The sequence below is a fragment of the Crocuta crocuta genome, unplaced genomic scaffold (genome assembly GCF_008692635.1).
Source record: "Crocuta crocuta isolate KB4526 unplaced genomic scaffold, BGI_CrCroc_1.0 scaffold36, whole genome shotgun sequence".
NCBI classification, from domain to species: domain Eukaryota; kingdom Metazoa; phylum Chordata; class Mammalia; order Carnivora; family Hyaenidae; genus Crocuta; species Crocuta crocuta.
The window spans coordinates 10,863,667-10,880,038 of record NW_027532203.1 but is presented as its reverse complement, the minus strand read 5'-3'; the positions used below and the strand labels follow the sequence as shown (position 1 = coordinate 10,880,038).

The following is a 16,372-nucleotide window of genomic DNA, read 5'->3' as shown; positions in this document are numbered from 1 at the left end:
ATATTCCTGACTGTATTAACTGGGTTTTCTCATTGGAGATGTCTTATTGGAGTATATTATTCTGTTGAAGATCTTCTACAGAGCTAAGAAAAGTTAAAAGAAGTTTTCCATATGTGTATTCCAAAAACATCTAATTTTTAAGAAAAATTTTGGATGTAAATGGCTATACTTTCATATGGCAGTCTCTCTCTCTCCCACTCTTTTCCATTTGTCTGTTTGGAAATGTTATGTTTTGTGCTTTTGGAGGGAGTGAGTTTCCGCCTGCCAGACCAGGAAGTATGAGAGAAATCATTTTCATAAACTGGTACCAGGATGGGATTGGATTTAGGTACAGTACCTGAGAGAGAGGGAGGCGAGCCGACAGGAGTTGAAGGGTTTGATGAAAAGCTGTTGTTAGTGTGATCTGGAGAATAGATCTTAAAACAGTGGGGAGAAAGAAAACAAACCCTCATTTATTAGGAATAAAGAGTCAACAATTCCTTCAACGACACAGTCTCATTGCAATTCATCTAAAAATTACAAGTTACAAAATACATGTAACAATCCACTAGAGCACCAATATTCTCAAATGAAAAATTTTATAATTACTTTAATGTTTCAAAATAAGGATTACGAGGTCATGTAAGACGGCGTGGACACAACCGGCCAGGGTCAGCAGATTGTACTTCTAGTCCTTTCCCTGCCATGTTCTACCATCATTCCGTGGCCATGAGTGAGTCTCATGAACTCCCCAAACCTCCCTTTCTTCCGGTATCAAATACATTATATAGCATCATCTCTACGGTTTTTGTTCAATTTCTTCTCCATCATGAAAGGCATTTGATGCCAAGGCAAAGGGATGCCCAGATTAAATATAAACTTTTACTCAGGTCCCGATGCTAAATCAAACTTATTTTATGCTCCCGATGGTAAGGAAAAACCAAATTAGAGTAACAAATCTCCGCTTACATTTTCAAATGACCATGCTTAGCTTTTGAAGACAATACCAGGTACACTCTCTCACAAATGATGGGGTGCTACTTGGTTACCAGTGAACAACATGCAAGAAACGTTCAGTTCTGGCCTCCTGGCAGCGGATGGGCAAGGCAAAGAAGCTGAGTCCCCGAGTGCCAATTATGTGACAATTTCTCACAGACCTCAGTTATGGAGTTATGGTTATTATTATTTTTTTTAGTGCCTTTTCCAAAGGGTTTTAGAACTGGCCCCTGCAAAGTCTGTCTTAGCTGGTCAATGAGCACCATATGATTTTAGAGAAAAATAAGAAATCAAGATAGAAAACCTATACACCAAAAGGCCCTGAGAATATCCGCAAATCCGTAACTGAGGACTGCTTAGTGCTACTGTGAGGAGACAAGCTGGAAGGGTCGGCCGTTTGCTGGAAGCTTCACAACTCTCTTCGCAAATCTCCCAATAATCGTTCTGCAAGAAGGCTAGCATTTCCAGACATCAAAGCTATTTGCCATTCATTTTCTACAATTCCAAATGTCCACTTCTGCCTAAAGTTCACCCTTCCACAATGGTACACGTGAAGTCCAAAGTCAATATTTCCTCACCGAAGCAAGTGCCTTCCCCAGAGCGTCTCCAGTCTGGGAGCTGCCTGCTGCCCCGCTTCCTCTATTTGCTGCAAAAACAAAAGGCAGAATATGAAAAACCAGGCAGTGAGACGTCTAACAATTTTCTATTCCTGGTCCATTTACTCACAATTTAATTGCATTTTTAATGCTAATTACAACACATTAATCTTTAATTAGCATTAATTTGTTTGCTGAGGTAGATGTCAAATATATTCATGTTACTTTTTTTTTTTTTTACAGATAAACTATAAACCTGACACCTTGGTTTAAAGATGAAGTGTTTCAGTTGCTATTACTTGGCCCCCTTGTTGCTTGTGAGTAGTTAGTGGTGAATGGTGGCAAGCGAGCGGCAAGCCCATGAAGTTCATTGCTAAGAAGTATGCAGTTCTCAGGTGTCTGAAGTCCTCAAAGTTTGTCTTTCCTCTATGTTTCATACAGTCAGTTGCACTGTCTTCACAAAGAATTTATGCCTGCTTTCCATTTTTTAAAAAATCTGCTACACGGTAAAACAAGGTGCCCTTCTCAGCAAAATAAAACAGAAAGTCTGTAACAGGCCTGGCTTCCTAGGTGAGAACATATTTTTAATATTTGAAATGTCACATATCCTCCACATACTCAGGTCTGTGTTTATATTAAAAAAACAAAAACCAAAAAACAAAACCTGAACTGTTGTTACCCTACTAAAAATCAATAAAGGTCTCAACTTCTGGAGACAACATAAGTCTACATATTCAGGAAATTATCTCTGTCATCTTTAACACTGGTATTTTTAACCACACAAGAGATTCTGAACCAAGTACTGTTACTAAAAAGATGTAGATTCTAGCATATAATTCAAAGTCAGCTCTATTTAACAGTGTTAATACAACGCTACAACGTTTGGCATATTACATTTATTAAGGCCTCAACATTACCAAACAGACACAGTATTTAAACAAGACCTATTAAACCCAAGGAGCTGGGTTCACTATTCTGTGAAATAAGAAAAGGAAATCTTAAGTCAACTGATTAATCCAAGCAGAACTTCACTGCATACAACATAATTGAAAAAAAAAAAAAAAATTTCCCAGGCCTAACCTTGACCCAAGAAAGCACACTTTGCTGACAAATGTGTCATCTGCTTCCAGATCTGTAAAATGTAGTAGTGGGGTCAGATCTCAAGTGGTTGAATTCTCTGCTTCTCTAGGTTATAATTTCATTCTCCTGACTTCTGCTGGCATAGTTAAATTATGCTTGCTATTTTTATACATTTATATGTTGGGTATGTCAGTTGGATAATCGTTTGATGTGTGCTTGATTTGGTTAACAAAACCCACACCCATATTCATTCGTTAATTACTAAAACTGAAAGAAAACTGGTAGGTGATAAAAAAAGAACACAACCACCTTATGACAAAACAAAACTATTTTTTTATATCACAAATTAGTAATATAAAAAGTATATTGCTTATTAGTACTAAGGATTATAGGTATAAGTGCATCTTTGAAATGGGGGTCAGACATACAGTTGAGCTAAGTGAAAGAAACTCACAGATGCCGATGATATTGAAAATACTTAAATATAAGAGATCACTGAAATGAGATCTCCTGTGAAAATGAAAATTTCTGCATTGAGGAGTTCTTTAAAAGCAAAAGACAATCCTAAAGAGGAAATAACAAAGATTTTGAAAACATAGAGAGCGCTAATATTTTTTTAGCATGTATTATGATGGTATTTGGAGGCAATTATATACATATATTTCCTAGAGGCAATATTATCACATATACCTAAAAATCAGAATTATTAGTCAAACTAATTTGTGATCTTCTTGATTAGAAAACAGAACTTTGTGAAATGGAATTTCAGAGCCACACTAGAAAAAAATTATTATTATTTAACGAAAAAAACCTAAATCAAAAGGGACAAGATATTGTTTCAGTTACAAATAATTCTTCCTTCAAACAACTTCAAAGTGAGGAGGACAAATTTTTCAAAATACAATTTCATGAAAACCCATGGGAGTATTTTAGGAACATAAATGTTATACATATAGTGTAAAACCACACTTTAGAAGAGAGAAGATGATGATCATTAGGATTACTTTTTGTACTACAGCTTTCTAACTAAACTTTCTGTTAGTGCCTGTTTTATAGAGAGAGATACTAGGACTCAGGAACTAGAATAAAAACTGATCAACCTCTTAGTTCCTAGTGTCATGAAAATGTATCAGAAAACTACAAAGGCTGCTCGTGGAAGTCACTGGTAAGAACAGACCATTTTTTTCACATGAAGCCTTTCTACCTTGCAGCAGCTGGAGGGCCAATCCTAAGGGCTTAAATTTCAAAGCAGTTTACTGGGGCCAATTTGCCCTTTCACTTGGAATGCCTTTTGTTCCGTTCCAGGAAACGCTGGAAAAAGACACATTTTCGAACCCCCGAACAAGTCAGGCTACGTGGGCCCTTCTCTTAAAGATTTCTCTTTTTATTTGTGTGACTGGTATGTCAAAAGGCATAGATAAACAGAGAGTGAATTTAAATTCTCAAATGGCATAGCATTTTTTATGCTGAGTAGTAATGGGACATGTTTGGCAAAACAACTTCTAATTAAACCTCGCGCTCCCCAAATCCACTTTTATGGCTTTAATGTGACGGGACTCGATTTCTGTTCTAGGCCCAAGTTTTTGCCAACTCCTATTATTAGAAATTATCAAAATGCTCATAGAATAGGAAGAGAGATAAGAACTACTGTCTCCACTAGATGAAGGCTGGGTTGAGTTCTTGATATTTTAGCTCTAATCAATTTCTCTTGCCCAAGAAAAAAAACCCAGAAACAAAACCAAATCAGTCTCTAAAGTGGTAAGGTAGATATGACTGGAAGATGAGCAGCTTTTAAAAGGAACTGCAGCGGTGTAGGCGGATTTGAGACTGCCAGCCTGCCGAAGCACTGTTCAGATGGCTTGAACACAGGTGCTGTTGCTGGCTAGAAGACGGAGCAGAAAGAAAGGTCTGGTATCTTTGGTTTCACGGGGGACCATCCTCCGTCTCCATCTCAGCTTTGTGGAAATGGCAATTCCTATTAGAACACCCCCTAATCAAAATAGTAGGATGGCTGGGGACTGGCTCCTGAAAATTTGGAAAAAGGTGTTATCTCTTTATTGCACACTCATAACCACAGGCCGGGAACATCGTGAAGATACAGAAGGAATAAGAAATGCAATTCCTAGTGTATTTGTCTGAAAGATAATGACTGGTTTAAGATTTAGGTTTTTCTGAATTGTGTCCAAATGACCCTGGTGTTCTTAAGCTATCAGAAGCAGCATACAATGTCATGAGCTCATCTCTATAAAGACGGCAAGAAAAGGAGCCTTCCTAGCACGCCTCCTACGCGCGATTTCAGAATAAAGACTCAAATAGGGGCTATAATGCACTAATTTTTAGCAGGAGGGATTCCTAGGAATCCAAGGGGGAGGCACTGGGCCCCATGACCATGTGCAGGAAATGGACGAGAAGACTTAAATCAAACTAGTTTATTGTTCTCCGTTGGCGGTCTTTGTAACTAAGATGCCGTGTCACTGCTGGATAAAATCCATATTACTCTTATGCTCTGTGCCTGTTCATCACCCGACTGTATTTGAAGGCTCAAGACTCTTACAAAAGACAGAGTGAATATTATGTGACTATTCTAATAATAAAATTACTGTGAAACCAAGTCCTCAAGGGGAAATGGACATAATGTTTCTACGAGAAAAGCCACACACTAAAATGCATCATGTCATACAAACATGTCATTAGAAGTGAAAGTTGTAAGCCAGATTAATTTCATGAACCAGATAGATATTCCAGGGTAATCTTTAGCATATGTTGCATTAAATCAATCTTAGTAGTCTGTTCCTTCAACACTGTTTGGTTTGAGGTTTAAAAACATGGGAAGTACTATGCATTAGAAAGCAGGCCAGTTAAAGACTAATGAAACAATAATAGTTATTATAACCATTATGTTAGTTTTATGCCCAATTTCCTCCGAGGGGAAGAGAGGGTGTGTAACCTCAAATAACCAGGGGTCACACCCTGGGAATGTATACAAATGGCATCTCCCAGTGGGGAACTGGAGTACTCTCCTTGAGCAGTCTAGGGGAGTGTGTTAGAACAGGCAGTGCCCTCAAACGTTTTGATCAAGAAGGGGTATTGGACACTGCAGGTAAGAAAGAAACATGTGAACAGTAAAATACATGAGGCTGCTGTCCCTAGAGATTTCTATCCTCTATAAGCTGGTATCTAATAACTTACTATACACATCCTCTGTGTGCACGCTCACACGCAGAGGCACTGGGCAGGACTGCTTCTGAGATACACCCAGCAGCATTTCATCCAAAGAGTTTTGGGAGCAAGGTTAAAAGGCTCTGATGGTGGTAACTCTGGAAGACCCTGGATTTAGCTCTTCTCTTTACCTGGGGACTATACCAGTTCAATTACTAAGAGTCCATGCTGTGTCCCATGCATTATATTCATATAATACTAGGGAGCTTAATAGACGCTTCGAATTCACAAATGTCTAATGTAATCTCCAGAGCTTGCTGGCAAGGCTTCAGAGGAAAGTAGTGGAATATATGCCACAAGTAAAATAAACTACAATTCGCTCGAAAATCTATGGATCACTGTGTCATTAAGAAAAAATCCTGTCGTTATAACCTGGGTGAACTGTGTCTTTCTGAAGCGCTACTCAAAAAATATGATTTTGGGCATTAAAGGGCAAAAGAAAACAGAAACAGTGATCGCTCTACCAAGTCAAACACAAGTCGTCTGAAAGCGTGCAAGCATCTTCCATCTTTGAAATGCGGAGAACAGAACCAGGGGCATAGGGGCCGTGACTCCAGGGGGCTCCCTTCTGACGGTCCTGAGCTTACATCTCACGCCACATGCCTTTTGTTGTTCTAGGATCAGGCCAAGACATTCACCGACTTCCAGGAAGGCACATTATAACATAAAACTCAGAACTGGGGCAATGATCTAAACTGAAAAAGCAGCTTCCTAAGACATCAACGCCGTTTATGAAAAGATTGCTTTGCCTTGCACTTTTTTACCGAGAAAACTTGAAAAATGTGATGTCCATGTGTTAGTGCTTGAACCCCATTCTTACGGCATTAGTATTGCTTATAGTCATTTTCTACAGAATCATGTGTGTAATCTCAAACATGTGTCAGGCTATGTGTTCCCTATTTACCAATTATTTAATTAGCTCTGTTTGTTCTTTGAGATACAGGCAATGTAATATTTCTTTATTTCCTACATTTCAGAATGAGTGAGTATATGCCAAATATTTTCAAAAGTCTACAGATGTATCCTATTAATGCATACTGTTTGTTAGGGAAGTATCACTAACATCAGAAGAGAAATCTTCTCTTCTTGTTATACAGACATGCTGCCATCCCTGACTTCTACCACACTCTGAAAATCCATTCAAGGCCTAAGAAAATTAAAGTGTGAAGAAACACGAGCCATTTGACAGCATGCAATACTAGGGCTTATTATCATACTTAAATTTTTCCTCTGTATTTTAATGTAAGAAATTGGAGGACATATTATTTTAAGAAAGAACATTCTAGAATGTTCTCCCTTAACATAATCCTTAAGTAATAACTGCATTTATGCAAGTTAATAAAGGTCTGCTCCTCCAAAAAGCTGAATTACCATGTCTACTTATTTCCTGAAAAGATTATAAAGCTTTCTCACATTCTGCTAATAGATTTTGACAAGTACACCCATGATTACAGAATAATTTAGGTAATAAAGTTATTCTTAAAAACCTTTTTCTGCGTTTTTAAGAATAACTTAACAGGGAAATCTCATACTTTTCCCTTTAAAATTAAAGCTCTTTATTATGGCCTGGACCCTCCTTCCACTTAAACAGGGCCGTATGGTCTACATACGAAGTTCACTCCCTCTTTAGTATACAGTTGGGCCCATCAGGATGCAGGAATCACCTACCACCCCACGCTGTCCAGACCAGATGAAGAAGGAGAGCAGAGGAGAGCAGACATTCCTTTTCATCCACAGGCTAACGATGAGTCAACCATCTTAAGTAAAGCAAATCTCATTCCCACCGAGACTTGTGGCCATGCTGACCACAGCTCATGGAAAAGGATTATTCCATCTCGTAACATCTCTTTCTTCCCAAGCTGTGTTACCTCTCTCCCAGAAAGACTGTTTTGTAAATCAATCAACAAATTTTTTTTTTCAGACAATGCCTGAGTATGTTTTCCTCAACTCGAGCTTTTGCTCCACCTTTATACCTTCCTAAAAAAGAAAATTACTCAAACCACAAGCAGACAGGAAATCTGCCGTGTAAGAGGATGAATGACCGGTCATCCTTCTTTATAACTAGACCTCATGACTGTAGAAAGGGGCTTTCCATTTGTCAAACCACACTGAAGTGAAATATGCTTTCCTCACTCTTTCAGTTCTGCACTTCTTTCTTTCTTCTTGTTTTTCAAATCTGCCAAAACTGCATTGATAGCTAACCCAACTTCCCCATGTGACCTCTGTCCATAGCTCTCCAAGGTCAAACTGATGCAACACATTTGTAGAAGCTTTGTTATGAAAAGTTACAAAAATGGAAACTCTTGTCAATTTGCTTCTTAGTGAGATGAGATAGCGAAGGGCTGCTAGGTGCTTCATCTCAAGTGTGAAATATATTATTGAATAAGCAGGGAGTGTATTATTTAGGCAAAATTATATTTGCAACATTTCAAAGCACATCTCTTCCCTTTCATCAAAAACGCTCCCAGATAAGTGATTCACGCCACTTTCCCAAGTCCTATGGACTCTCTAAAGGAAATGAAAATCTGCAAAGAGCTACGGGGAATAAACGGCAGGATTATTCTGCCACACATTCTTCTCTCTAAAACGAACAGTTCATGTTCCCATCAGTGACCCACTGGAAGTGATCCTGAGGCCAAGCAAGGTGTGAGTCTGAGCCAGTACCAGAGTAGTAGCAACCAGTGAAGTCTGAAGTTTTATGAGACCCTGGAACACCAGGCTGGGCTACTCCTCAGAATGGCAAACTTGTTGAAAGTGCAGTCGTAAAAGGGTGGCTGCCTCCTCCCTAGCCCGGGACTCTTTCCTCCAGGGGCAGCTGGACACCTGCCTAGCTCCTCCCTCCAGGGGACAGCACTGGTGGAGAATCACCTGTCTAGGGAGAGAATCACAACAGACATCATGAAAAACCAGGGGATGATGGTTGAGTTCATTTGGCAGCAGCGCTCTGCTTGGGCCTCAGCTCATTAGTAAATTTGCTTGAGAGAAAGCAGTAAATGCCTTCTGGCCCACTGACATCTGGCATCTCCTCCCCAATAAGGAAGCAAACACTTCTTTTCTTCTGAAGGACTCCATGATGCCACATCCTCCAGGAGGTGAGGACATCTATTTATTAAACATCTCCTGTGAATTTCATAGGAGCTAGTCTTCGGAAGACTGTGGTATGTCATGGTTAAGAGCTTAGCATGGTGACTGGAGTTGGAAAGTGGTCAACTACTAGTAAGAGCTAACCTGCCCCCATCTCATTTGTCTTTGGCGGTTGTCTTAAACGTTCATTTTGCTCATTGTTTGGAAATGTGAGAAGCAAGGTGGTTTGGATCTATTTAAACCCTTGTTCAATTTACTAACTCACAAAGAACAAAGTAGCCAAATTTCAGGTTCTTATGATAAAAAAAAAGCGATTACGGACACACCAATGCCTATTTCTGTTTGGTTCATGTATTTTCATTCAGTTACGTGACAGATTTTCATTGCCTGATTGCTATTCAATGATGAGTAGAAAAAAGAGGTCTCATATCATTAAGCCGCGACATTGACTGTCGGCGTCAGAATCGACATTTCCATGACTCACCCATTATACTGTCTGTCCCGTTGGCAGGAGGCGTACAGGAAGAGGTGCTGTAATGGTTTGTGCCACTACGATGGAAAGTGGACATCGGAGGAAGACTGGAATTGATGTCTGCTGAGGAGTGTGATGGATAGCTCTGTAGCAGGAAGCAGAAAAAAAGAGGCCATATTCAACCATAAAATACTTAGTGGGTTAGGTTTCTAATACTTCTTTCAGAACTCTTCATCTTGCAGGAGATAGCTCTTAGAATTTCAAAATATCCAAGAGTATATCTTGCTTACGTCTGACAGCTTTCATTTTTCAAAGAATAAAATGCAAAGACACATAGTTGTTCGGGTTCACATCAAATGTAGAGGAATACAATGGCAATACAGGACAGTGAGAAATGATCACAGTCTCTCTGAATCTAAGAATTACTGCTTAAAGGTATCTCTGAGATTTCAGCAACATAAAAGACAATTTCTACTATTAATTTTTTTGTATGAACTACTGATCAAGGAAGAAAGATTCCATGGTACAATGACTAAAACTATACTATGACCCATGGGGTTGACATTACACTTCATCTGAACTTCTGGACACTGAATGGCGAAAACAGCCAGTCTCAAATCCTCTTCCTGCAAAACTGAATCACCTTTCTGAATTCTAGTGAGAACAAAATAGTAAATGAAAAATTTAGAAAGTACCAATGATTAAATATCTTTATAAATATCAGTATATAAAACCAATCAATGACTCTATTGAATTAAATTGGAATGAATGAACTGAGAACTGATTTGATTTGAGTTCTTTCTTTACGTGTCCTCCTCATAATCTACCATATAGGTGACTATGAAAAAGGAACATCTTTACAGAATCATTTGGTTTAAGTCTGGCTTTGAGTTCAATTATATCCTAAATGTCCAAATAAGCTGCTTTCCTTGGGGCACATCACAGAGCCTGTAAAGCAGCAAATTTGTTGCCATTGATTCACCTGCTTGGGAATGAGCAGATCACTATCAGGGACACAGTTATTTACAAAAATACATCAGGCTATTTTCTTTTTCAAGATAAAAAAGTAGCTTGGAAAGTCATTCTCATAGGTATTTGAATGTGTTACAGACCTTTTGTAAAGGAAAGCTATTTGGGCTAAAATACATTTTTTCTTATATGTAATATATTAATCAGCTATGGGTCTTTATACATCATTAGTGGAGACTCTATTAAAATTAGAGATTGAATATGATGTTAAAAGTCACGGGTGCTTAAAGCCCAGGCATTTATTCATAGGAGTAAAACCCTGGTGTCTTGGTATTTCTGTATTAATTTTGTGAGGCTCATCTTGGGTTCTACCTCTTTCTTTAGCATTCCTTCCAACTTCCAACTCTTGCACGATATCTTTCTCTGAATCCCTAATGCACTCACATTCTGTGCTGTGCCATTTAGCATTTAATTATATGCTGCCTTTCATTGCTTTCTCTTTCAAGTGCATTCTCACCTATACTGTTAACTTCTGAAGAGGAGGGAATAGAGCTTATACCTGTGCATCCCATAGCTCATGACTGAGTGCTGAACACATAATTATCCTATATACTCAATGAACAACCAGTTATCAGTTGGCATTCCATAAACAGTGGACTGAAATACTACTCATCTGAGAGAAAACTAAACAGTCTAGAAAATGACCTATGTTAGATCCACCAATGACATGGTGGTGGGTGCCTTTGAAAATATTATCTCTACATACATATTATCTCTACATAAAATAGTCCAACTGAAAGGTCAACTTCAGTAAAAAAGTTGAGATGATACCCTTTACCTTTCCAAGTACCCAAAAAAGTCTCTCAAACTTTTTAATTTCATGGACCTCTTTGCTTGACCCCAAAATTCCTTAGGCCACCTGTTAAGCTCATTTCTACTTGCTGCTTACAAAATACCCCAAGTTGTCCATGAAATTTTTTCTGAATAACAAGAGAATGGGCCCAATCCATAGTACATCTAATCCAAAAGATTGGATAAGTCATAGAACACAAACTTACAACAACTATCTCTGCTCGAGAGCTAAAAACTATAATAAAGTAGAGAAAAAGAAACTGAACATAGAAAGAGGAAACAAAGAAAGAGATGGGTTGTCTTCATTTCTACACAGCGCTATTCTACGCTGAATTTCTGAAGAATACAGAAACCTTATAAATCAGTCTCAGATATGCAAAAATCAAAACAGAGGAAAAGAATTTTGAAAAATATTTAAATGAGTATGTAATCACAGGGTGAAACAGGAAGAAGATTATCACATCAGGGAAAATTTCTGAACACTTTTCACCTGGTGTAAAATGGGCAGTAATTCAAGATTTAACAGACAGAGGGTTCATCTTGAGTTTAGAGAGTGACAGAAAAAGTCCCACCCCGTAGGTTTTAATGAGGAAACCAATGCAATCCATGTACTTAGAGACCATGATGACAGGTCCCCTCAGCCCCGCTGACTCCAGCTATTGGCACTGTCTGCCCTGCTTGCTATGCATGGAAAGGGGAGACTGAAAAAGAGCTATGGCTTTACATGCCCACTATTTAATTATTTTTACTTATGATACCCAATTATAGCATATTTGGAGCCTTCTGACAAAGTACTGAAAATGTTTCTATTAGTGATGTTTTTAGCAACTTATGGGTTGATAATTCAAAGATTAGAAAATAATTGGTGGCACATACAAAGAATAAAATGACGCTTTGGGCTAAGGCAAGGTTTCATAATGTTGCCACCATTAATCTTTTGTGCCAGATAATTCTTTGTTGTGGGAGGCTCTCCTATGCAGTAGTATGTTTACCAGCATCCTTGCTTCTACGTGCCAGATCCCTGTATTCTGTACTCCCCGGTTGTAACATCCACAAACATCTTTGGACATTTCCAAATGTTCCCTGAGGGAGTCAGATCACACCTGGTTGAGAATCACTGGGGTAAGGGTTTATGTTACAAAAAATAAAAGAACTTTTCCTTTATAATAAAATTTTAGACTCCTTGGACTATTTCACTCTGGTGCAAAGACCATGCCTAAACCATGCCAGGCAGAGGACTTGATCCCGTTTCTAAACAGAACTCTGCCAAGTCATTCCAAACTTAAATCTTCTGCAATAACCCATTCCAAAGCTTAACCACAAACTCCATTCTTCTGAGTGATTCTGTATGTACTTCTGTGACATAGTAGTGATTAGCTGTGGGATTGTGTTGTAGAGGCTGAAACCGTAAAGGTTTGAAGGATCAAACTTGGTGACTTGACAGTTGCTACTGAAATGTGTGGGTTTTAGGCTCTACACATCCTTTCACAACATGGTATAAAGTAATGAAGGCAGTAACACTTCTAAAAATGTTATACCTTTACAGACAATGCTAGTTTGGCCCAATGACGCCCTAAAACCTTTTCTTTTTCCCACGCTATTCCTTTGTTCTGTATGAGACTGGCCAAAAGCTATGGGCAAAAATCGTGAGGAATTACCATTATTTTCAAGTGAAAAGACACTATGTGCCTACTGCATACTCACATTTTTCTTAAATCAGTGTCAGATTGCTGAAAGGCATTTCAATGAGAGATTTTGAAATGGTTGAATACTGAAATTACAATGATTACTAGATATAACAATCCAACAGTTTCCTTACCAGTGAGAGAATTCATTAGGATACATTACCAGAGACCTAATTCATTTATCATTTTAAGAAAACAAACCCTTAATCTCTACGATCTGCTAAATAATCATGTTGAAGAATGAAAACCCGGGTCCTATGACGGATAAATGACATTACAAAGACAGCATCTGATACAACCTGTTGGTCTACTCCTTCAAAATAATCTTTCTTCCTGGTTGATAATATTGTTTTGTTTTTTAAGGTTTTCAGCAATTTTTTTTCCTAAAAGGAATGTAGTTGGTTTCCTTTTGAAAATTACACTTCTTATGCATTTGAGCATATTTTAAAGATACCTCCTCCCATGCAGTGAATTTAGGATAAACTCAAACCACCAACATCAAAATTCTACAGCATGACAGGGAAAGAGAGAGAGAGAGAGAGAGAGAGAGAGAGAGAGATAAAGAAAGAAAAGAAAGAAAGAAAGAAAGAAAGAAAGAAAGAAAGAAAGAAAGAAAGAAAGAGAAAGAAAGAAAGAGGGAGAGAGAAAGAGGGAGGGAAGGAGGGAGGAAATAAATGTCAAATGAACAACTCTTAGAAGAACTGACATTCCATGTTATGTTAGTATATTGCCAAATCTTTTATTTGTAATCAAAATTTTCCTTGCTCACAGGACACATGAAGTTTTGATCATGAGTTCCTTAGGCAAGTGGGAAACGATGGTGGGAAATAAAGATGTTGGCCAAGAAGAAATTCTAGTATAATAATAGTTGATATTTCTCTAAGCGTTTGTTCTAATACCTGAAAGGAGGTGAGAGAAGATGAAGTTTGCAAAGTATTTTGTTTACTGAAGATGTGCTGAAATTTGAGACAGTTTGACTTATAGGCGATATAAACTTGGCAGACGATATAAAAAGGCAAATTCCATCTCCATCATTTGCCTCTTGTTAACAGATAGGCCAACTGACTGTAGTGTCTCTATCATTGGATAGAGGATATCAAAGATAGCAGAAACTGTAACTTCTGGAATGTTTTTATGTTGTCAGGATAGTACAGAAGTCACCTTTTCTATATCTCTAGTGGTTGAGCAAAAGAAAGGGCACAGAAATCCAGAAAGTACTATTTCTTACAGAAGAACAGAGAAAGGCACATGAATCTGGTGTTAGGAGAAGAAAAAGGGGCAATTTCAAGATGAAGAGTAGTGACACAGGTACCACGAAGGATCACTGGATAGGCCACACCCTTTCTGCATTTGTAGGATTACAGCTTCATACATTTTTAAAACTATATTACTGCACAAGGGGCTCAGTCCCCACCTTACCTGCATCTCAAACCTAACTCATGATCTAGAAGCAGTCTTTCCTCCATATAATGATAGACTTAAGTTCATGAGTGGATTCTGGGTTGTGGAGCTTTTGAGGCTCGAAAAGGTCCGATGATGATCAGATGAACTGCTGCTTCTTTCAAGATAAAGGACCACATTAGGATGGATAAGTGTAGGCGATGGGTGGAGTGGCCACTCCAGTAATGAAAACAAGATAACATTCTATAGCTCAGCATTTTTCAACTGAGTCAGGCAAGGGAGCCTCAGGGGGAGGTTGGGGAGTATGGAGTTAAGGCTAAGCTACTGAGCACTGAGAATCCAGTCTATATGGAAACCTCATGGTTGCTGTTTCTAGTGGACTGGACGGGAAACAGGAAGTCTTTCCTCTGGGTGTGGCACCAAGGGTCAAAGCTGTCACCAGGGACAGCAAGCCGGTAAGAGGAAGTGGAAAAGCCCATGGGAGATACAGGTCACCTACTCTCAGTCCATTGACTGTCACTCTGCCCCCTGCAGTATATTCTTCAAAACTACAGACAGCAAAAAAAAAAAAAAAAAAAAAAAAAAAAAAGANTGGATCCACCATAGCTGAAATTCTGCAACTCAATACAGTGTATCTTTATGTGCCAAAGGAGCCCAACATTGCCATCAAGAAAGCACAGAATAAGACACAATAAATGGAAGAACAAAGGCAAAGAGAATTCAGGAAGGGCTTACAAAGGTGTTCTGATTCAGGTATGTTTCTGATCACAGACACAATATAAGAATGATGGGTGTATACCACTTTTACATTCATTTACAGAGTCCTTGTGAGCATGCATGGAAAGACAGAGGATGAGATTTCAGAAACTAGCTGTGTTGTGTCCAGAACCATGTAAATCTGCCCTTACCAAACGTTCGTGTGGATGCAGGCTACAGTAGCTGCTAGACTGTGGAATATGAGAAGAATTGCCCAACATTCCTCCGTAGCCAGGCTGATTCATCCCACTGGAGGAGCTCCAAGGGTCACTGCTGTGATGGCCATCTGTAAAGGACAAAGAACACCGTGACTTTTCTGAGGCATTCAGCCCTGCCTCACAGAATAGGGTTTTTTCATATACTTGAAAATGGCTGCCTGGTGTGTATCCGTCTTTGTGCTGTTTCACCGATTACATCAGAAGACAGTCATCCTCATTTTTTTCCCAAGTGGCTCTATATCGCCCAACAAATGCAAATATTTACCAGAGGCAGGGTTCTTAGTAAAATCTCAGCTATAAAAGAACAAGGCAACACATTTCTATGTAGAATTATGTCAATTCTGCAAGGTAAACCATACTAAAGAAAACATTTCTTAGACGTCTCCTGACCTCTTTTTCTACCAAACTAAAAGTTAAACTGTGCCTAAATTTCGTGGTGAAAATAAAATTCTTGACACATCACACAGTTGATAAGCTCACAAGCTTTAAAAGCATATAAAGAAATAAGTAATAATGAAAAAGCACATCTCAGATTTAAGAGATCAGATTACTTTTCGAAATATACAAGAATTAGAGTTGAAATTGCATTATGGGAACAGGAGTCTCAGGTATATAGTTCTGAATTTTCTTTTTTAACTTTTATATTTGGCACAGAGTTCTATAGCTACCTTAAGCCTCGGTAGCCAATGAAAGGGTACACTCCTGTCATAAGTTAAATATTATGCTACAGACAATTTTGAGAGGTTCCGGATTTTATAAAACTGTAAGTTCAAAAGAGGTTTAAAATGATATGGTCATTATATGAAATACCTTTTGATATTAAGCTAATTTTTTGTTAACACCATATTAAAATCATTTTTATCAATTCTTTTTCTTTTTCTGGGTCTACTAGCCTAGAGGTTACTATTAAAGATCACTGATGTTTGGCTGGGTTTCTCAGATGAAGGTGGTAGGTGAGGGGACGGGGAAGAATCTATGTTGTTGCTGAATTCAAACTTTCCCTTCTTCTAATAGTGTAACTGAAATTATTGAACACCAGCTGCATCCCGGACCATCAGCTAGGTC

General features: G+C 38.5%; 1 protein-coding gene across 6 annotated transcripts in view; it reads right to left on the bottom strand.

The window, feature by feature from the left end:
* TCF4 (transcription factor 4) overlaps window positions 1-16,372 on the bottom strand; it is a 354,008-nt gene that overhangs the window by 36,210 nt on the left and 301,426 nt on the right. For all 6 annotated transcript variants that reach the window (XM_077777707.1, XM_077777708.1, XM_077777710.1 and 3 more), the window contains 4 exons: window positions 15,242-15,375; window positions 9,439-9,571; window positions 1,554-1,621; window positions 338-416 (listed from right to left, as the gene is read on the bottom strand). In XM_077777707.1, the coding sequence (XP_077633833.1) occupies window positions 338-416; window positions 1,554-1,621; window positions 9,439-9,571; window positions 15,242-15,375 (414 nt within the window). The remainder of the gene's footprint in view (window positions 1-337; window positions 417-1,553; window positions 1,622-9,438; window positions 9,572-15,241; window positions 15,376-16,372) is intronic.